The sequence below is a fragment of the Apteryx mantelli genome, chromosome 8, assembly GCF_036417845.1.
Source record: "Apteryx mantelli isolate bAptMan1 chromosome 8, bAptMan1.hap1, whole genome shotgun sequence".
Classification (NCBI taxonomy): Eukaryota; Metazoa; Chordata; class Aves; order Apterygiformes; family Apterygidae; genus Apteryx; species Apteryx mantelli.
In genome coordinates this window covers 24,795,045-24,817,864 of record NC_089985.1, presented here as the reverse complement: position 1 = coordinate 24,817,864, position 22,820 = coordinate 24,795,045, and the positions used below count along the sequence as shown (strand labels likewise).

The 22,820-nt window shown below is 37.2% G+C and overlaps 1 protein-coding gene and 1 long non-coding RNA gene across 6 annotated transcripts in view; one reads left to right on the top strand and one right to left on the bottom strand.

Annotated features, from left to right (window-relative positions):
• Nucleotides 1-19,991, top strand: part of PKN2 (protein kinase N2) — a 58,379-nt gene extending 38,388 nt beyond the window's left edge. For 4 of the 5 annotated variants that reach the window (XM_067300962.1, XM_067300965.1, XM_067300966.1 and 1 more), the window contains exons 4-22: nt 39-156; nt 1,822-1,967; nt 2,062-2,275; nt 4,802-4,987; nt 5,282-5,391; nt 7,231-7,374; nt 7,518-7,593; nt 7,915-8,089; nt 8,349-8,478; nt 8,944-9,080; nt 9,190-9,265; nt 9,340-9,431; nt 11,431-11,607; nt 12,134-12,196; nt 12,337-12,413; nt 13,845-13,987; nt 15,267-15,374; nt 17,399-17,479; nt 17,566-19,991. In XM_067300962.1, the coding sequence (XP_067157063.1) occupies nt 39-156; nt 1,822-1,967; nt 2,062-2,275; nt 4,802-4,987; nt 5,282-5,391; nt 7,231-7,374; nt 7,518-7,593; nt 7,915-8,089; nt 8,349-8,478; nt 8,944-9,080; nt 9,190-9,265; nt 9,340-9,431; nt 11,431-11,607; nt 12,134-12,196; nt 12,337-12,413; nt 13,845-13,987; nt 15,267-15,374; nt 17,399-17,479; nt 17,566-17,769 (2,457 nt within the window). In that variant the 3' untranslated portion in view covers nt 17,770-19,991. Of the gene's footprint in view, nt 1-38; nt 157-1,821; nt 1,968-2,061; nt 2,276-4,801; nt 4,988-5,281; nt 5,392-7,230; nt 7,375-7,517; nt 7,594-7,914; nt 8,090-8,348; nt 8,479-8,943; nt 9,081-9,189; nt 9,266-9,339; nt 9,432-11,430; nt 11,608-12,133; nt 12,197-12,336; nt 12,414-13,844; nt 13,988-15,266; nt 15,375-17,398; nt 17,480-17,565 lie in introns of those variants that run through there. The other variant, XM_067300963.1, reaches the window with a different exon arrangement.
• Nucleotides 8,487-22,587, bottom strand: LOC136992554 (uncharacterized). Its single transcript, XR_010884889.1, has 3 exons — nt 22,523-22,587; nt 20,185-20,259; nt 8,487-8,688 (listed from the first exon to the last, which is right to left on the bottom strand). It is a non-coding gene; the product is annotated as an uncharacterized lncRNA (long non-coding RNA).
• Between the last annotated feature and the right edge of the window lie 233 nt (nt 22,588-22,820).

Here is a 22,820-nt window from a genome sequence, read left to right as displayed (position 1 = left end):
AGTGAAGAGTTTACATTTTTAACTTTTTGTTTTAATAGGATCGAAAACTTCTTGCCACAGCCCAACAGATGCTCCAGGACAGCAAGACAAAAATAGAAGTTATAAGGATGCAGATTCTTCAGGCAGTCCAGACCAATGAATTGGCTTTTGATAATGGTGATGGAGTAGAAAAGAAATACAAATCTTATTAATGTCAGAATCCCATGTAGAGATGTACCCATATGCGCACAGAGCTATAATAAATTCCTAGCAAGAAGAGAGGTTAGACAAAAATTGTATGAACTGAAAATGGTCAAAGACTAGATGTATCACTTCATGTATTCAGATGCCAAATAAATCTGACTCTAAGCCAAAAAAACTAGGTTTAATGAAGAGAAATACAACATCTCTTCATCCTGTTTATCCCTTATGCAGTCTGTTTTGGCTTCATGCTTGTCTTTCTCCTTTCATGCATGTTCTTTTGCCTTGACAATAAATATCATTTTTCTTTAAAGCATAAAATCTTTTTGCCACTGGAAAAAAATTCAGATGTAGGTTCAAAGCCTACTTGTCATGCCTACAGACTGACCTTATTACTAGTGGGAACAGAGATGCACACAGAGGCTAGCTTCTGGTAGCCTTATGGGTATTTAGACTAGACTGAGCAATCAACTATTTTACAAACCAAAAATTGGTTTTTAGATCAGTTTTGAAACATGCATATATACTGCATTTCATAAGTAGTTTTAAACTCATTTCTTGGGGATTCTTAAAAGTAAAGACCTTGAGATATAATAACATGGGTGTGCTATAAAATTCTGAGCATATTGGTGCATCTCTTATTCTTGAACTTCATTCATATGCATCTCTTTGGGTCTTGAAGCTGTATGATGATGCTCATAATCAGGGCCTGAAGATCTCCTAGCTAATGAAAAACTTGATGGTTTGGGGTTTTGGTTTTTTAACACTTAAAATAATAATAATAATAACACTCCCCCTTAGCACAGGGGTTGTGCATGTTGTTTGTTCAAAGGAGAGAGGAGCCTTCCAGTCTACAACTTTTAAGAGAGTTGGCAGCAGATGCAGGTTTAAATGTGCATATCTATGGAGGTATATATTGTTGTATCTGTACATGGGTATTAAAGCTAGAAGGGGCTTGCAAATGCTTTTTTCTGCTTATTCTACTTTTAGAACTTTAAACAGCAAGTAATATATCCAGGAACCTTTCTAGTTCTGGTTAGGAAATGTAAACATTATCAGAAGGGGGCATTAGAAATTGTTAACCAAACAATTTGGGGAGGGCATTGTATGAGGCCTCTTGCATTCTCCATCCTTACAGAAGCAAGATACCCTTGGATTTTAGTGTGAAGCAGAAAAAGGATCAGACATTGATCAGGGAGCTGCATAGGTACAGATCAGTTTGAAGGATAAATCCTCAGAGCATGGTCCCGAAGGGTGGAATTCTTGAAACTCCCCTCCTTGGCACCCAAAAGATGTTGGGGAGTTTTGGCTTTCTGCAAAGGCATTTGTCCCTTAAAAGGCATTTGTCCTCTGGAGGCATGTTCTACTCCCAGCCTCTAGCAATTATAGCTCTTCAAGGAGTAGGACCTGTTTATTGAATTGAGACACTGATCACTTATTTCTTTTTACAAATGTAGAAGCTTAAATTTCACTGTTGCCTTTATGATGTACTACAAGACTTTCTTTTAAGGCCTACCGAATTTGTTTGTTTCCCCCTTCCCCCCAACCCCTCTGTGTGTATGTGGGAGGAAGGCTTAGAAATTAAAGAAACTTAAACAAGGGCATGGTCTTCAATGAAGATTGTTTCTTTTTTCTTTGTAGCAAAACCTGTGATAAGCCCTCTTGAACTCCGAATGGAAGAATTACGGCATCATTTTAGGATAGAGTATGCAGTAGCAGAAGGTGCAAAAAATGTGATGAAATTACTTGGATCTGGGAAGGTCACTGACAGAAAAGCACTTTCAGAAGTAATATTTTATGTAATTACAATTTGAGATTTTACTTTAAATGTTTGTTCAGGGAGAGGAAAAAACAAATATTTTAATTTTTCTATTTAAAAAGGCTCAAGCAAGATTTAATGAATCAAGCCAGAAGTTGGACCTATTAAAGTATTCACTGGAACAAAGATTGAATGAACTTCCTAAAAACCATCCAAAGAGCAGTATTATTATAGAGGAGCTTTCATTGGTCTCTTCACCCACATTAAGTCCACGTCAAAGTGTAATATCTACTCAAAACCAATATAGTACACTGTCCAAACCAGCAGCTTTAACAGGTATGTTTTATGGGATTTTTTTATTGTTTAAAACAAGTCTTTAATGCCAATGTTGTTTCTTATTTGAGAATCTATACATATTTTATTGTTTTTTCTTAGACAAAGGCATTTTGAATTTTCAAGTGCCTGTGAACAAAAAATGCAGATAAATCTGTTAAATTTATTTGCTGACCTCTTTTCAATCCCGTTGGAGGAGAAAAGTGCAGTTCTGGCCTAAAGTTAAGCTGTTCTGGAATGATGTTTCTAGTATTTACATAGGGCTTTTCATCTTTACATTGTCAAGCACTTAAAGTGGGCAAGTATCATTATCCCCATTTTAGAGATGGGGAGACTGAGGTACAGAAGGGTTAAGTGACTTGCCCTGGTCATGCAACAAGGCAGTGGCAGAGCTGGAGACAGGCACCCACGTTTTCTCTCCAGTTTTATCCACTGGACAACACTGGCTTCCCAGAAGGTGAGATTTACGCTAGAAAAACATATGTTAGGATCTTTCTCTCTCATCTAGAAATATAACAGAAGTGTACAGAACTATTAAGCCACTATTTCTGTAAATTTTGTTCCTTGCAAATAAACATGAAGATTACTTTTTTAATACTAAAAAACAAATGTCCTAACAGTAGGTTATAAGGCTTGAGCAATTTCTTGTAGTTGGAGTTTGCTTGGAAGTGTTGTCCTTCATTAAAGGAAAAATGCTTCAAGAGACAAAGTATACTTAAAACTTTTAAACATTTGCCTCCAAATGTTCTTAAAGAAAAGCAAATACCTATGATTATTTGGGGGTATGCTGGATTACTAAATTTATTTAGTAAGTTGTCAGATAAGAATTACCAGTACAGATGTTTTTTGTTTCCTAAAGAGTTTTATATGCAGTTATTAAACCAACTGTAACAGAGAAATCTTGTTACAAAAACAATCTGTGATTCAAATGTTATTCCCTTTACATATGTCTGAGTCAGTAACTGCAGTATTTTAAACCAAAAAGAGGAACCCTTCTTTTCTGCCAAACTGCAATCATAATAAAATGGAGCAAGTCTGTCTTGCATTTTGGTCCAGTTAGATAAGTAGTGAAGGGCAAAAAAACTTCAAAACCTCAGACCCTTGTAAAATTGCAGAGTAATGAGATTCCATGATAAATGTGCAGAAGCTCCCCTCATGATCAGTGTCCATGGATACAAAATATCATGCCTTTGTGTTTTTAAAACAACTTTTTTAGTCTTTCCCTGTAACACATAATCATGTGTCAGATGCATCAGTGACAAATGCTTCCTCTTCAGATAAGACTTACTGATACATATGAGCACTTTTATAATAGAAATCAAAACAAAGGCTATGTGCTTGTGAAGTTCTTAATAGTTTCACTTTCATATTAGCTACACAAAGAGCTTTTGTACTGAAGTGGATTTAAATGAACAGTGTCTTTGTATTTTGCCTCTAACATTTTGTGGAAAAATGGATCAATACTACTAGCACAGTTTTTAAAATGTTTTTTTCTAGGTATTCAAGCCCTTATAGAAGCTTGCAACCTTTTTGTCTTTTTTTCTGAACAGAGTTTAGAAATGAAGTATTCCCTTACCTTTTAACCAGTTTTGGGATCCAGTACCATCTCTTAGTCTCTATAGCATAATATTTAATTGTCACGACCATTAGTTCCTACAAGATGAGATTCCTTCTCAGACTAGTTTGTTGGTGTCTTCTGGTTATACTGTTGCCAGACCATTTTTAAGTACTTAAGAACTTGAATAGTACAACAGTTATGCTTTAGGTTTGGGGGTTTTTTCAACCTATTCTTGCAGGTAGCATGATGTGAGTCAAGTGTTCTCTGATTCACAGTATTGAGGCTTTTTTTAAGGTTGACAGAAGTTTTCATTGACCTTTGATCTTGTAAAGGAAAAAAGGTGTCAGAGTAGAGATGATTGTTCTTTACTAAACTGCTAGTTGCGTGAACGCTTTCCCTGATGTATTTTCATGCTTACCTCTCAAACTTCCTTGAGGTGTTTAAGAGCAGTGTGCTTGTATGAATGTGGACCTTTGCTCAAAATGCATTAACTTTTCATCTCTTTACATTTTGTTGAAGAGTGCTTGATAGAACATATGAACATAATAGCTCATATGTATCTTTGCCCTTATGTATTGGGTGCTAACACCAATCATGAATTATTCCTCCTTTTTGCTTTACATTTGACAAGCATTGTTGCACATTACTGATTTGTCCTATGTTAGGTTAATTCTAAAGCAAAGAAAAGAAAGATATTTCTGAGACTAACATTATCGAACAAAATTTTATTCTGTGGTATTTCGGTAAAATGTTGCTCCTTCTGGAAAGCAGGCTCCCACGTATTTGACTTGATGTTTATTTTCAGTAGGTTTGTCTTAGCGTTTAATCGATGCAGATTTCATCTGATAATTCTGTTATATCCTGCAGGGGTCAGAATGTGAGATATTGCCATAAAATGAATTTGTAGTCATTCACTTTGCACACTTAAGAATAGAGATTTTTTTGATAAATAACTTCTTATCTTGTTCTAGGTACCCTGGAAGTTAGGCTAATGGGTTGCCAAGATATTCTGGAAAATGTCCCTGGTCGATCAAAAGCCACATCGATTACGCTACCTGGTTGGAGTCCAAACGAAGCCAGATCATCTTTCATGAGCAGAACCAGTAAAAGTAAAAGTGGGAGTAGTCGAAACCTTCTGAAAACTGATGACTTGTCCAGTTCAGTATACTTTTTTGCAAACCTTTTATTCACATTTTAATGTGCGTGCTGTATTTCTGCAGTTAAAAACACTAAATTGATTTGAAGCTTTAATTTATATATTTTTTTCATCTGTTGATGTGTTTTTTAAAAAAAAAAAAACAACACACCATTGTGCCCATAAGAACCAATTAAATATGGGATTACTTTTGGCAGGGGGAAGGAGAGTGAAGGGGGAGAGACTTACTGAAGATTTTTTGTTTGTGGAAAATCCTCTTAAATCTTTAAGCTGAGTTTGTGTACTTTACTTACAGATGAAGTCTGTGCTGTGCTGAAGCTGGATAACACTGTGGTTGGTCAAACTAGCTGGAAACCTATTTCTAATCAGTCATGGGATCAGAAATTTACACTGGAACTAGACAGGGTAAAGATGTGGTCTTACTTCATTGACAGTTATTGTGCATTCTGTAGATTAATTTCATGTTGCTTTATATCAGTGGTTTTTTGTTCCTCTTTCATGATTATGTTCAAATGACCCATGTGCAGGTATTCCCATCCTTAACAGAATGAGTTCCCCATGGCTAGGCTGTTATGCTGGTCTGGCATTCTAAAACTTCTCATGTAGTATACAACCTAGTATTTTTAGCCAAGACCTAATACTTGGCATCTTGTTAAAGCCTGTAATAGTAGTTGCTTTAATGTCTTCAATTCTTATTAGGACTGTCAACTTGTCTTCTGTTATCAGGAAATTCTAATACCAGATACAGTGTAGATATTTTGACAAAGCTGTGCTGTAGAATTTGTATAGTTTCTATCCATAGTATACCTGACTGTATACAAAGCTGATCACTTCTCTTCAGGAATAATAAATGAATTTACTCAAACACTTTTTTTTTCTAGAACTTTAAGTGTTACCTGGAGGACACAAGTGGAGGACAATTGATATTTCTTTCCTTACTCCTCTTAGAGAATTTCTGTTATATGAGTTTAATCAAGCTTTTGGTGTTAGAAACCTGATGCTTATGGTATTACGGATTTTTTCATCACTGCATGCGCAGAGAGAAGGTCCTAAAATTTAGTTTAACTTTCAGTCTATTTTGAGCAATCTGAGGTATATATTTAGAACAAACCAAAAAAAACCCATCTTAAGTTGGTGCCAACCAGTATTCCTTCCCTCCACCCCGCCCCTTCCTTTCTGATCCCAAAACCAAATTCCTTCCCTCCAGAGAAATTCCAATTCCTTTTAGGAACAGTGCAGAACAAAACTAGCAGCTGGAAGTCTGAAGTCCTGGTTGTTCTCATATTAAGGCTAGAACTAGTCAAAGTCTAGTAGCTCCTCTTATTAGTCTAGTTTCATGTCCTCTGTTTAAGAACTCCATATTAAATGGCTTTTTGGATCTGGAAAAGGACCTTGTTCCTGCTGGGCATGATCATACATCTTCCCGTATTTCTGGGTCCCACAGTCCCTACTCCATCATGTCTGTTTTTCTCTTAACCTTGATGCTTTTAATACCTGCAGCCATCATATAACGACAGTAACCTGACGCACTGTGATGAAATAAAATTATGCTAATTCAAATTAGTCCCATGCAATGCTGCTGTTTATATCAATCATATTGCAGAATTCTTCACCTTTTAATAGCAGCTTTTGTAACAAGCATGTAAGACACTCAAAAAATACATAATCATAGCAGCAGTTCTAGTTTGCTGAAAAACGCAAGAGTTTATACCTCCTCTTCATGACCATGTTACAAACACAGTATCTATTTCTAGAGATACTGTATGAAGTCTTGCATCATGACATGTGTCCAGATACTTAAAATATCATACACTATATAGCATGAAATGCAATTGATATGTATAAATAACATGGAAAACTATCAAAGTCTGGGTTTCTAAGCAAACTTAAAAATATATTCCCAGAGTTTAAGCTAAAATATATCAAACTATCACATTTGTTAAACAGAAGCAAAAAGTCAGGTGAGTATTTGTGACTATCTCCCTCTATTCTTGGGTTTGTTTGGTTTTGGGGTTTTTTTAATACTTTTATTTGAATACTGGAGATCACACTTGAAATGAGGTGAAATGCTGCTATCATCCTAGTGAAAGCATGTTCATTATGGCCAGTTAGCGCTGGCACCTTTTTAAAAGAACAGCTCTGCATCTTCTAGCTTGAAGTACTAGATCTTAAGACTGTATAGAGATAACTGTTGAAGAACAGTTATTAATAAGTAATTTCCTGTGTATATGTTTACTGTCTTAGTCACGTGAATTAGAAATTTCAGTTTATTGGCGTGACTGGAGATCTCTGTGTGCAGTAAAGTTTCTGAGGTTGGAAGACTTCCTGGATAACCAACGGCATGGCATGTGCCTCTATCTTGAACCCCAGGGCACTCTGTTTGCAGAGGTAAGAATATTTCCTTAGAGAAACACTTAAGCATATTGGTATGTATGATATTGCAGAATAGTTTAAAAAGTTTTTCTTGAACTTTTAAGAATGCATTTTGTTCTGAAACTTCAATTATAACACACACGTTATTTGAACTGCAGGTTACATTTTTTAATCCAGTTATTGAAAGAAGACCAAAACTCCAGAGACAGAAGAAAATTTTTTCAAAGCAGCAAGGTGATTGTTTAATATAAATATGTAACATATAGTTTAAAGACTTGCAGCATTTTTATACTGAGCCCTAATGTTTGTCCGTGTATAAAGCTGTTGATAATTAAATTTTTGGCACTGCATTTAGAAGTGTTTTGTTTTAGAATTCTTTATTATGCATTAGCATTTAACGGTGAATAATTAGGGAATACTAAGAAATATGACAAATTCAGTTTGTTCTTCATAAACTATGAACTGATGAATATGAATTTTTTTTTTAATTATAGCTTTTGGTAATAAGTAAGGAAATTATTTGTACTCTATTTTCTTTATTCACAATATCCACAGGCAAAACATTTCTCAGAGCTCCTCAAATGAATATTAATATTGCCACTTGGGGAAGGCTGGTGAGAAGAGCTATTCCTACAGTAAATCACTCTGGCACCTTCAGCCCTCAAGCACCAGTACCTGCTACAGTGCCAGTGGTTGATGCGCATGTTTCTGAACTAGCACTGCCAGCCAGGTTGGTGACATCTACAATTTTTAAGTACTTTTAAGAGCACAAGTAATGGTAAAATGTTTACATGCTAACATACACATAAAATCTAAGACCTCTTAATGTTTTAATCTTGGATATCCATTTTATATATATAATATATATAGATATATGTGTGCATGCACACAAAACTTGCTTTAGGAAAAAATCCATTTAGCATGCAGTTTGAGTTGACTATCAAAACTGTTTCTGCTGTGCACTGAAGATTTATTTATTTTCTTGCCAGTGACTCTCCTGTAGCCAAATTGGACTTTGAACTTGAGCCTGAGCCTCCACCTGCTCCACCCCGTGCATCTTCCCTTGGGGAAATATGTGAACCTTTCTCTGAGATAAAGGCTTCTGATACATCAGCTCAGGCAAGATACTTTAAGAATTTCAGGTTATATATTTTAATAAGGATGTAATGTTGGTATATTTATGATGGATTTCTTCCTTTATGTTTTAGAGTATGCTTTCATAATTTACACATACAGAATTGTCTCAAAAGAATACCCTAATTATGTTCAGTAGCAAACCTTTTCTGTGCTTGATGTGTTTAACTCTTCCTGTCACTGCTTGGTTCCATCCTAGAAAATACAAAAGCCTAAAATCATCACAGTAGTCAGGGAAAAATTCTTTTATTAATAAAGAGCTGAATGACTGGGGGAATAGATGTCATCAGAGGCTGTTAAAAGCTTGCTTATCTGCCTAGACTTAGTGTATACCATTTTAGTTTAGTCAGTGCTTGTGTTAAGAATTTCACATGCTTAAAGCAAAAATGTCTGCACTCAATTGCTTTAGCAATCTTTGTTTTAAATCTTTAGACTTCTGTTTCTTCACAGGATGAAGTAACAACTCTTGATTTTGAGAATGACAGAAATAGTATTGTCCCAAAACTCCAGCCTGAAATAATCTGTGAGCCTGATGTTCCACATTCAGACATAAAATACACCAATATCAGAGAGCCTGAAGATAGAAGGTAAAAATGTAGTGGTTTTGTTGCTTCTAATAATGTTTCTTAAAGTTAAAAAAAAAAAAAAAAAAAAAAAAAAAAAACTTGGATTTGAAATTCGTTTTTATTTACACAGAACACAACAAAGATTTCAATTTAGTCTGAAGGATTTCAGATGTTGTGCTGTACTAGGCAGAGGACACTTTGGAAAGGTAACTTTCTAACTACGGATCTGTTTTAAAAAATGCACATAATTCTTAAATAAATCATTTATTCTCTGTTTTAGGTGCTGCTGGCAGAGTACAAAAACACAAATGAGATGTTTGCTATTAAAGCCTTAAAGAAAGGAGATATTGTTGCTCGTGATGAAGTAGACAGGTCAGTTTTTTAATACATTAAGTATGTACTATTCCTCCATAGGATGCAGTGGATAAGAAATGAAAAACAAGTGTTCATAGACTTTTTTTTATTATTAAGCAGGTAACTAATATACAAATTATGGAAGCTTTTCATTTATTATTAAAGAAAGAACACTTTGCAGTATATTTTTAGTGCAAGCTTAAATAACTTAGAAATTTGTCCTGAATACAGTATGAAACATTACTAGTGCTCTACACTATATTCCCATTCTACCTGTATGCTTGAATTGAGTATTTTTGTATCCATGTAAATCTCTTCATTGACAGGTTCAGGAAATTCAGCACATACATGAATTGGTTATTCTGAACACTGGGAAATAATTAATGTCCTTTTTTCTTTAAAAGAACAATGAGGACTGTTTTGCTTTGGATCACTCTGCTACACCTGTTGTTGGTCAGGCTTCAGGATGATAGCATTACAGAAACGATAACCTCAATTCCATGACGCTGTTCCTATGTAAGAGCTCCTCCCTTTGGAGCTTGGGAATCTGACTTAACTAAAATGCAATACAGGGAGAAGTACAGCTAATGCCCTGATTCCTCCATCACATTTAGTAAAGGAGATCTAATTAAGAAACAGAGCTTAAGAAAGAAATGACAGTTTACAAGCAGCTCAAAAAAGCCATAACTTGCTTGGATTTGCAACTTTAGACTTATTTGAAGAAATGTGAAGGTTTTTTGTTTTTACTTTCCCCCCAATGAAAAGCATAAACTGAAGACTTCTGACTAATTTTAGTAAGTGGTGTTGAATTCCCAACCTACAGTGACCTAGTTAAGTGCTAGAGTGAGTTGATTGGAAAAAATAACACACAAAAAATAGTGTCTAACAATAGCTAAATATGATTATTAAGCAGTGTTGTAACATATTTAAAACATCATTCTTGTCATTTTTTTATCAAATATTAAGCCTATTTATCGCTTCATAAGTCAACTAGTTTTCTTTCTGCATGTAACACAACTATAAGCGCTACTAAATGGTAATTAAATTCAGTGAAAGCAAAACAAGACTCCTTTCCTTTGGCTCAGTTGGCTGTTACAGACCTTTGAGGCCTTTATTCTTGGGCAAGGAGGGAGCAGGACAGCCCAGGAACACTGGTTCCTTTAGTGCCCCTCTTGCCATGCCTGTACTATAGCTCTGGTTTAAAGCTGACCCTGTTCATCATTGAGGTTCTGGTACAATCACTTCTATTTACTTGTGTTTTATAAACTTCCATCACATTCCTGCAGGACAGTGACTAGTTTCTTTACTGGCAGAAATGGTTGGCATTTCCCAACCCATTATGTACTGTCATACTTTGTCCATTATATTTTCCCTTTTCGTTTTGTGTGTATTCTGATGTTTTGTTTGACCTTTTTGCCAAAGAACTAAGACTGCTTGTTGGGAAGTAAAATTGCGGTTACCAAATTGGACAATTCTAGTGCAAAAAGGTGTTTTTACAACTGCTTAATAGCGACTAATTCATATAACATGCAGAAAGAAAGGTAACTGAATTAAAAATAAACTACAAATTAACCAAGTGGCAAGGAGAAATAATCAGGAATGATTATAAACAAGTGTCTATAGAATTACTACTGTTTTCCCACTTTTTGTGTATTGTACATGGTTAAAACTTTAAAAAAAAAAAAAATGGATTGACACTGATGTCACATAATATTGATGTATACCTGGTGTAAATGAGTATTTGAATGTAGTAAGAGACAGGCTTCAATTTTCATGGACTGCCAGATTTCCTTTTTCAGTTGGGAAAGCCAGAGCCACCTTCTCAGAAATACTGGCATCAACTTAGTGTGTGCAGATATTTAAAAGCACTGTCTTAAAGACCAAGTTTTGTTCTCATTTTTTTTATCTTCAGGAACAGAGGGAAAAGCATAAGGTCTTAACTACCAAACATTTTTTACAAATTGAAAATCTGTGGTTCAGGATTCACCATTAAACTTTACTAATTCTCTGTTTGCAGCTTGATGTGTGAAAAGCGAATTTTTGAAACTGTGAATAGTGTAAGGCATCCCTTCTTGGTGAACCTTTTTGCTTGTTTCCAAACTAAAGATCACGTTTGCTTTGTAATGGAGTATGCTGCTGGTGGGGACCTGATGATGCACATTCATACTGATGTCTTCTCTGAACCAAGAGCAGTGTAAGTATCCATTCCTTTTGTGGCTTTAAGTGAAAGTACTTTGTGTTTTGATGGACAAGAACTAAAATCTTCAGTACTACATGCCTCTATATTAGATCATTTCAGAAAGTACTACCTTAGTGCTAAAAAGGACCAGCAATTAAAACTGATTTTGTTAGGAAAACGTATGTGCAAGCTTAATGTGCCTGAATCTAAGTTCAATGCAAATATGGGATATACAAATATTTAATGTTTTGTAATACTTTGGGGGGAAAAGATTGCATGAAAAAGCTAAATTAAAAATCAAAATAGCCAAGTCAAATTCTTCAGTACCATGGCAGTGGGCACTACAGAAGATGTCTCCTTCAGGCCAAGAGAACATACTACAGCTTGAAAACTGCAGGTTTTGTGTGAACATTTTGCCAAATAGTTTTAAAATTCTTGAGTTGTATAAAATTATTCTGTATCTAAAAAGGCAAATAATGATGAACCTCACATTTTGAAAAGGAGGACTGAAATCACTGGAATTTTAACTTTTTTTGAACAGGTTCTATGCTGCATGTGTGGTTCTTGGACTTCAGTATTTACATGAACACAAAATAGTGTACAGGTAAGTAAAGGCGTATTAGTTAAGTATTAAAAAGTACATAAGTAGTAAGTAAAGACACTTCCAACAGCTGAATTGCAAATGTTCTGAATAGTAGTGAAGGAATATCAGTGATGCAATTTTATTCTCAAATCTTCACTTAGAGATTTGAAGTTGGATAACTTATTGCTGGACACAGACGGCTTTGTGAAAATTGCTGACTTTGGTCTTTGCAAAGAAGGTAACAGCTTTTTTTTTAAATGACTTTTTTTTCAGTGGAATTAGATTGTCTTACCTGCTTTTGACTGTTTTCTCTTAAGATTCTTGAACTGACAAATGTATGTATAGTGTATATTTACCCTGTATCATCTGAAGGAAAAATTACATCTCTGGGTTGTATACATGTACAGATTGTCAGAAGTTCCTTGGTAGGCAAATACCAGGAGCATCTGGGCATAGCCCCCTTTTTTAGTTGTGAGGAACACCTACTCTGACTGTTATTTCATGTCATCTCTGCTTATTTATGAGGCACCCTGCTGCTTTTACAAATTAAAAGAAAATGCATTAAGTGTTTCTTCTTGTTCTAAACATGTTGACACTGCATAGTGGAAATCAAACACCATTCCATACCTCTTACATTTTTACAGATTCATTATCTATTTTCTAATTCTCAAATTGTTGTAACTCTAAGCATATGGAAGGGACACACTAAATACTAATAATCAATACTTAATAATATTTTATAGCTAAAGTAGAGAAACTTCTCCCCAAATACTTTCTAGCATCTAGCTGCTGGCAACTATCTTTCAAATGAGATGTAAAATAGATGTAACAGCAGTAACTGCAGATCTTTTGTCTGGGTTGGGGAAGTGCCTTTTGGAAACCCCACTAGGAGGGAAGATCTTACAAGGTCTGTTTTCTTCTTCTCCAATTTGTATAACCTGTCTTCCAAATCTATCACTTTTAGCCTAACAGAGAAGAATTTAGTAAATTTGGGTCAAGCATTACTGCTATTCTTATATCCTAGGGCAAGTCATGTGAGACTACCTACAAAAAAGTTCCATACATGACAAAAGGAAACAAGGACAACGAAAGTTTGTTCTTTGATTTACTGATTACTACAATAGTTTTGTTTTCCACAGCACTGCAGCTCTGTGGGGTCTCAGTGTTACATCTGTCCTTGTGGTGCTATGTTTGTTGTTGTGCCTCCCTTCCAAGCCTGTACAGGGCTTGCTTTGTTCAAGCAAAGTTGTTCTTCTACACCATTGTTAAATGTAGCTTTGCTGATACAGAAGCATCTATAATAGGCATGTTTGACCAAACTAGAGTTCCAGGTTTTCCTCTACTAGCTTGAAGAAACATAATATAAGATTCAGCTTGTATCTTTCTAAAGACAGCAAAGATGACATGGTGACAAAGCTGTAACTGGAGGCTTAATTTGGCTCATTGCACATAGCTAGGGATAGAAAAGCTTAGATTGGAACACATTGCCTGGGATGGGAGGAGTGAAGAGCAGAGGGATGTTTTACTTATTAGACTGAGTCTTCAAGACTGACCTTGGAACTGCAGCATCATGCTGAAGTTGCTTTAGAGAGAAGCTTCACTTGCTGAAGAAATAAGCTGTGGAGTGGCAGAGGATACTGCTTGCTTCTCATTAACTGTAACTTTTCAGGAATGGGATATGGAGACAGAACAAGCACGTTTTGTGGCACACCAGAATTTCTTGCTCCAGAGGTGCTGACGGAAACTTCCTATACAAGAGCAGTAGACTGGTGGGGTCTTGGTGTACTTATCTATGAGATGCTAGTGGGTGAGGTAAGTTCTAGTAAGACTCAATGCAAACACAATACAGATGTATGTAAAAACAGTTGCAAGACTTAAAATACCAATTTGTCAACATTTCATATGATTTCTACATGTCAAGGTTATATTGTAATAGTATATATGGTAATATATAGTATGTGTAGGCATACCAGTCTTACAGTGAACATCTTGAAGTTTCATTGAGGAAAAGAAAGGCATAAAACCACTAAGCAGCTACTTATGTTACTAGCTACTGTAATGCTATAGATATCAATGGCGTTGAATGGTCAGCTGCTGTGGAAGTAAATGAGTTATAGCTGGTGCAAACCTTAACCTCTGGACTTTTGTTTTGCTTTTAAGTACATGATTATGCTTTAAATAGAATTATGGTAATGGAGCACTAATATCGGAGTCTTCAAGCAATAAAACAGCGCACACCGGCACACAGGGCACAACAACCTAACAACTCATTTCAATTACCTAATCAGTTATGTTCATGTTTGAATGCCTCCTTAAGTCTCTTTGGACTGAACACAACTATAGAAGTCTTCTGCTTTCAAATGCTTTTGGGGAGAAAATCAAACCTCCATCTAGTTTGAATATAACTGAACCTTAATACATAGGACTGGATAGTTGTGTCAGGTTATGCCAAATGCAATGTTATTTACTGTTTTAGTGCATGCATAACTCAAGCAATGTCCTAATTCCATGTAAAGAGCTAATGTAAATAAATTATTATTGAATAGTTATTTACCATTGCATATATTGCCTTGCCTTCTGGTCCGTTTTGTTACATTATCTCCCAGGTAGCACAGCAATGGCTTGCATGCTTAAAAGCCTGGGGAAAAAAACTATTAGCTATTCAGTCCTTCCCTCTTTTGGGGGAGGAGGGGGGAATCATTCAACCTCCTTTCATTCCTTTTCAACTTAAGAAAGGAAAAAAAAAAAGTGTGTGGGGGGGGGGCTTGTAATATGTGGACTACAACTCAGGCCACTTGAAAGCTCATTTGAGTTGTAACATATACTAAACATATTTATTATAAAAACAATGGTTTTTGCTCGCTTGATCAGGCACCCAAAATCAGTCTGTCAGTAAAAATTAAGGGATGATATCAACTTGTCTTACATGTCTCTCCTTTGCTATAGGAAAACTAAAATGTTCCTTTCTGGGAAAAGTAAAACTAGATTTTAGGGTGTCTTAATTCCAAACTGGCAGCTGAATGTAAGTTGTTTTCAGTTGAAAGTGATTTTTAAGCCTGTTTAATGATATTTTTGATTACCATCATTACAGTCTCCCTTCCCTGGAGATGATGAAGAAGAGGTGTTTGACAGTATTGTAAATGATGAAGTAAGATATCCACGATTTCTGTCTACAGAAGCTATCTCTATAATGAGAAGGGTAAGAACATAATAAAACTATTAGAATATTCCTCTTATTCTGCTTTTCTTCTGCATTGGAGAGATTAATCACTTTTGTGAGGAGTAAGATGCTTAAGAACCTACACTTGATTTCTTTTTTTACATTAAATTTCAGACTTGCTTCATTTATGGCCTTAAATGAAAAATTCTCAGTGCCTTTTTACTTGGTTATCCAGGGGCAAGTTTTTCTTTCTGAAACATAAAACATTAAAACTCTTGTTTTCTCCCTGAACTTATCTTTCCCTATATTCTTTCCTAGCTCTATCTAACTAGAGAAGTTCAGGTTTCTTTTTTGGCAGAACACTGGTGTATTGACCTATCTGTTAGATTAACATTGTCACATAGAAGTCTTTGAATTCAAAGACTTCTAAATCTTTTTGATTTCATTCCAACTGGGGCAGGGAACACCACAGACATGGCATCTCCATTCCCACTCTTGGCAAAGAACAGCTGACTTTGTTTAGGATCGAGTGTTGTTAGTGCTGTTCCTGAGTAATGCCTCTAACTTCAGACATCATCTTTAGGTGACCTCAGTTGATGGAAAGGCATTTATTTGAGGTGATTCAAAGCCTGGGAAAGCAGCCTCTCCACTCAAGTGTCTGACACTAACTATTAGTCTAGCATCTAATTCAGCAAAGTGCAGCAGCATGCATGTAAGTTAAAGCATGTCACGGAAGCTACTGACAAAGCAAGTATTTAGGTGGCAATGTATTCTACAGCTTGAGCTGAGTGCTTCCCCCAGAAAGAGCGTCTGTCCAGAGGAGGAAGGAAAAAAGTTGTAATGCAATATCTGGGAAAGATGATATTGTGAAAACTGCAATGACCAGATCCCCAGGGGACAGAACTGCTACACAGCACCCAGAATGTGCACAGTGAGCTTTGTACTTGCATGGCTTATGGAGCTGTAGCTTGTGTGCACTGTTCCCATCTAAATTGGAGATTCTTATGCAGTCTCAAAGATTGTACATTTACACTAGCTGCTTATTCTAGAACTTCTGAGTCTATTCTGAGCAAAGAAAACAGACCACTGACAGTATGGCCTGAACTCTGATGTGACCAGGCATCTCAAACATTGCCCCTAGGCTCATTCTAGGAAAAAAGATATGATTGAATCTTGATTTGATCTTGGCCTCCTTAAGGACAAAATATTTTACTATCACATATACGAGCAAAAAGGAAGGATGCTATATCCATCAGGTGTAGTACCCCTATTAGATGTTGCAGTGTTCTTATAGGACTTTGTATATTTGATTTTTACATGACACAACATACACTATAGTGACCCACAAGGGAAACTATTTAAATCTACCCTGAAAGTTTTTTATTACTGCATTTATCTACTTGATATTTATCCTATTTAGATAACCTGGTATTAAACAAGAATCCTTATCTAATATAGTAGACACTTACTTACATTGATAATGCAGCAATCTTAATATCACCTCAGCCTGATGTTAGGCACACTGCCTAGAATGGTGCTCTGGTCAGAACAGCATGATCCACAAGTGGAATTATCTGACCTCCTACAGCAGTCAGAAAACCCTCTATTTAACCAAGTGTAAAGCACTCTCCAGCCTTCTCTGACAACTCAACTGCTGTGAAAGAGCTGGGCACAGGAGCAATGCTAGTTTATGCAAATTCTGTATCCTCTCCACCAAAAAAAAATTTGTGCTGAACACCTAGTGCCACAACTTGCCTTAGATACTGAGAGGCCTGGCAGAGCAGATCTGCATGGTGCTTATAGCTGGCCTGCTTGTAGCATCTTGCTAAGTGCTTCAGGCATCTCCAAAGAGCACCATTATCTCTATGCCTACATACCTTTAGGTTTGCCTTTCCCTTCCTTTCTCTGCAGACCAAGAATTTTCCATGGGTCATGCAGTATAAATGCTACTTCCATTGTCCATCAATCTTGATGTTGGCTCTTTTATACAGTAGCACTCATCCCCTCCTAACTCCTCCCCACACCCTTGAATTTTTGTGCTAAAATCTCACATGTTTTGTTAGCTCCTACGAAGAAATCCAGAGCGGCGTCTTGGAGCTGGAGAGAAAGATGCTGAGGATGTGAAAAAGCATCACTTCTTCCGGGTGAGTACAAGCTAATATTGTTTCTAAGGTCCTTAAAGAGTAGAGACAGGAAACTAAACCTGAACTAAACTAAACTTATTTTACAGCTAATAGATTGGAATGCTTTACTGGCCAAGAAAGTGAAACCTCCTTTTGTACCCACCATTAGAGGAAGAGAAGATGTTAGTAATTTTGATGATGAATTTACCTCTGAAGCACCTATCCTCACTCCACCCCGGGAACCAAGGATACTTTCAGAAGAAGAGCAGGAAATGTTCAGAGATTTTGATTACATTGCTGATTGGTGTTAACTTCTAGACACTGTGAAATCCTAGCTGACTGGCTCACAAGAATGCCTCTCAGAAGAATACCAACCCTTCAGTTGCTCTCTGTGCCACCTGTAGCTTCTGTTTTTAAATCACATGAAGATCATTTTAAATACTGTTTTAACACTCTTGTGAAGAGTGGCCTCCTTGTATTTTTTTTTTTTTTTTAATCTGAGCACTGGAAAGCAGTTCTATGGAGTTCTTAAGCTGAGTTGGTGAATCCAGGCCATATAAAGCTCCTGCACATGGGCACACTTGGATCTGTACTGTTTCTCTTACTCTTCTACAGCAGATAATTTTTTTTAATACCTGCCTTAAGTGGGAAAAGCAGACTTTAAGCTAGGTAATCATTTAATTCTACTCAGCCACATTAAAATAGAAGTTTGGGATACTGGTGACACTCACACACAACATGGTTCTATCTGGAGAAGGCAAATGATGTTCAATAAATATTATCTTGTGCAGTCTATAAGAACTACACATTTTATGTATACCTTCATCTTGTGTTCTTAAAATAATGGTAAATAAGAACAGATGCCTTGTTTTGTAAATTTTCTTTGGTATTTATTAGGAAAAATGTTAAATGCCTTGCTTTTGAGATAACATTGTAAGTGCTTCCATTTAAAAAAAAAAAAACAAAAAAACAAAAAAACCCAGAAAACTCCAGGAAGTCTACCAAAGCCAGTTGCCAAACAGTTTTGCCTTCAAGCATTTTAAGCATGGCTTAAGAAACCCTGGCTGAGATGAAGAATGTAACAAAGATGTCTGCTCAGTCTTAACCACAAGGAACAAAGAATATGCATTCCCCAAGCCCATCCACCTCTATACTCTTGAACTTCATGCCTTTTCCACTCAGCATGGACAGATAAGTTAACCATTCTATATTTAACCACCTTGATCATCCTGTATCTGCTGTACAATATCATATCATTTTTAGAAAACATAAGGATTTTCAATGTATACATGCTGTGAACATGTATATTTGGAAGTTGTAATGTATTCTTATGTCCAGGCAAGTAATTTAATTATACCACTTCATTAATTTTGCACAGTGGTCATGTGAACAACACCAAACTCTGAGAGAAACAATATCTGTACACATTTTGGGCCACTGAATTCCAGAACTTAGATTGGCAGTTACTGAGGATGTAAAGGCAATATGTTGTAACAGAATGTATAAATATTTTTGATAAAACAGTGTATATTTTATAAACCTCTTAACACTAAAGAGCTGTACCTCAAAAGCTGAAAAACAACTTAGACCAGACACTGTGTGTACTTGTAAGCCAAGACCTATTTTTGGTACCTGGTGTTCTGTGGGCAAGCACTAATTCTTGGAAAATAAGCTTCCAGTGTTTTCCTTAGCTCTAGCAACATTCAGAACACAGGTTCATCCTAGCCAGGAGTTTCTGTGCTAAGACAGTGAGAATCAGCACTCAAAAATGAATTCAAAACTTATCATTCAAAGAAGAAACAAATCATTTCTTTAAGCTGAGCATGAAACACTAAGGTGTTCATTTAAAATCATGATGTTGGACAGACCTGCAGGGTCAGGCAGGGAGGATGCCTAGGGAGAAAATGGGTTAATAGTTTTAAATAAGGCTTCCCCTGTCCATGACCAGGCAAGGCATCTCTACCAAAACGCTATCAATCATGTTTGGCTGAGTGAGGGAATGCTTCAGCACTACTTGTTTCCAGATACTAATTAATAAGAAATTATGTTCCTGTTTCTAGCTGAAACTAAACACTAAATACTTTTGAGGTACAGTCAGCTTACCCATTTTGGTTCCCAAATATATATATGAGCATCTAACAGGGTGCTTCTTAGCATTTATGAAAACACCCTGGGAAATATCTTTTTGTAACTACATCTTGTACAGAATTTTTTTTTTTTAATCTAAGTAAATCACTAAAAAAAATTAGAGGGCAGGGTATGTTCACCCAGTTAAGCTGAAATAAAGCACTAATTTTATCTCTGTAGTTTTTAAAATATTTTTAGGCAGATTAAGATTTTAAACTTTAGATTGTAAATATATTTTGCTATACTTTATCTGTATGTGGCTGCTCAAGCACTTTGTAAGGAAATTAGGATATTTTAGAATGGTACACTATGCATTAAAATGAAATGTGCCTTTAACAATGTCATTCTAAGTGTTTTGCAGTCATTAATATCACAAATTAAAGTTTTAAATAGAGTAATTTGTAAATTGTGTCCCAAACATGATTTTTGCTGTGTTTAAGTGATTTGTCATGTGTTCTCCACAGGTAACTTCAGAAAAGAACTTGCAATCACAAGGGGACTTACAAAAAAAACCCAGTCTTTTAGTGCTAGTTCAGTGTATTTCCTTTTCCTTTTTTTTTTTTTTTTTAGTCTGAATAAATAATTAACTCTGAACATACCTTCTTTTGAGGGTTGAAAGAAAGTGGTCTTTTCTTGTTCAGGTGAGCAGTCCTTCTGAGATGAGCAGAACAAGCCTGTGAATACATGCGGCCAGCTTGAATCGGGATTCTCCTTCCCGGGCCGCCTGTCGGGGCAGGGGGCAACAGCAGCCACCCCCTCCCTGGGGTATTTCTCCAGTATCATCTTTTTCACCCCTTACACAGGAGGGATCTGTAAACAAACCAAAACCCCCACAGAAGCCACAACTAGCTTGTTCTTTAAGCAGAGAATGAAGCTTTCTTTTCTGAGTGCCTTTAAGAAAATAAATCTTTACCCACAAGTCTTAAAACAAACTAATACTTCACAGGAGGCCATTGCCTAGAGAGCCCTAGCTTTAACACTTAACAAAAAAATCATTCAGGAAATGGCTAGATCCAAATGAAGATCCAGGCATGTTTTAAATACCTAGTCTAAACTGCAATTAAACTAACACAGAAAGCACCTCAGCACACAGCACCCTTTCCTTCGTTGCCTGTGTTGAATGCAGGCCTTCCACGCTCCCACCTTCTGGCCCACTTTCCCTCCAGACATGAACAACTGCCCCCAGGTAACAACTTCTGTGCACACAGGAACAGGGCAAGCAGAGACCCCAGAGCTGTGAACACTGTAGCTGCAGCCAGTCTCCTTGCTGAGGCTCTGGACCCTGCTAGCTCTGCAGTCTTTGCTACAGCTGAGCTCCCGTAACACAGCAAGCAGCTGCACAGCTGCCAGGCTGTAAGCTAGCAGTCAGAGCCCGCTCCTCATCCGTGAAAGATGCTCCCACACCAGGCTGTTGAGGGATCATGACTCCTCCCGTTAGCAGTACAACACCCAGCTCAGAAGAGCAGATCATCTTTTGGAAACTGCCAGAAAAACCCTCATTGCTCTACCTATATCATGCTATAGTGGCTCTTCCTTCCATCCTGCCCCACCCCTCCCAACTATCCTTTTTACTTGATACTTTTATTTCAAATACCAAGAAAGTACCTTCAGTAGTCAAGTCACTTGCATTAGCTGATTATGGTTCTAGCACATACAAAGCTGTTCTACATTACTAACCAAACATTCAAATGACACTGTTTAAACCAACTTGAGGGTTTTCCGTTTCGTTCGTTGGTTTGTATTTAAATCAGTACTCAGAACACAAGAACTGACTGCATTTGCTGTGCTGAAAAGGCAATGTTACTTTGACTTCTTTAACTATGTTACTACTCCTAACTACTTAACTACTTTTAATTTAGTGGAAGATTATCTGGTCTGGCCCTGCCCTGAATAGCAAAAGGGTAGAGACAACACAGCACCTGATGCCTGTTCTCCCTCTGTCAAGTCACCACTTAGAGCCAACTGGCTCCTTGCTGCACCTCAGCTGGAGATAACCACTGAGGTACCAGGAGAGGCTATCCTCCAAATTGCACTGCGACAAGGCCCAAGTCTCTGCAAGCAGAGACATTTGCACAGAGCAACACCTGCAAGTACCAGAGAGTTAAACCTTTGCATCTATCTATCACCCCTCCAGCTTGCAGCACCACAGTCAGAATCCCTCTCAAAGGCAAGAAACACTTCTGATCTAAACAGGAAAAAAAAGGGCAGGCACCTAGGACATACGGTAGCTTACTGCAGGTATGTGTGTAAAGTTCAAGCTCAACAGATGCACTTATCCCTAATGGCTTTTGAGGGGATTTAGGATCTCAAACATCATTTTCAGAGGAAACCCTCTGCTTTTACCAGGAGATATGACTAATTGCCAGACCAAAACTGCCTTTAACTGGTTGAAGGTGTCAGATTTGTAACTATTAATAATGGTCACTGCTGGACCAAAATTGTTCCTAACTTCCGTTGGTATAGCATACAGCCTTCATCGTTTCTCTTTGCTTTCTGCAACCTTCAACTGCTGCCGAAGAGAAGCATTCCCTCCCTTTCACCAGCAGCTACAACAGTAGCACGCTCACCTCTTCACAGAGCACGGGGGCACTTCCCATGCGGCTGCGCAGAGGGTCCCTTCTCAACTGCAACAGCTACAGGAGTGCACCTCTGCGAAGCCACGGGCTCCTCTGCAGTGCAAGAACCTTCTTCTCCCCCGCTGCCCTCACTGAGGACCGCTGCCATACCACAAACATGGCTACACACACGTGCGCACACCCACACACTGCTGAGCAGTGTTCCAGCCAGGTAGAAGTAGGGCTCATTCGTGAATGAGAAACTTCTACGGGAGAAGACACATTTCTTGGCTTCAATAAAACAACTTACTAAAAATGTTCATAACATACCACAACATAATTCAAAGTTGTATCATTTTTTTCCTAGAATGCTTTACATTACCTGGTCTACTTGGGCCAGCAGTACACAGCCCCTCTGAGCATATTCCTAGGTCTGCCTCGCTGGGCTGTGCAGTTAATGCTTCTCCGCTCCGAGGGAGGGACAGGAACTGCTTGCAGAATTGCAGGAAGAGGCAAGGTCAAGCAAAGCTCTGCGCAGCGGGATGGTGCGTCCCTGCCTCTGTCTGCTGCTCTACAGAACTTTGTACAACTCTTTTCAAGTTTCAACCCTGACAGCTTTTGCTGCATGTAACAATTTCAAACTGCAAACGCTCACCACTCAGACGTCAAGTGCTGATCCA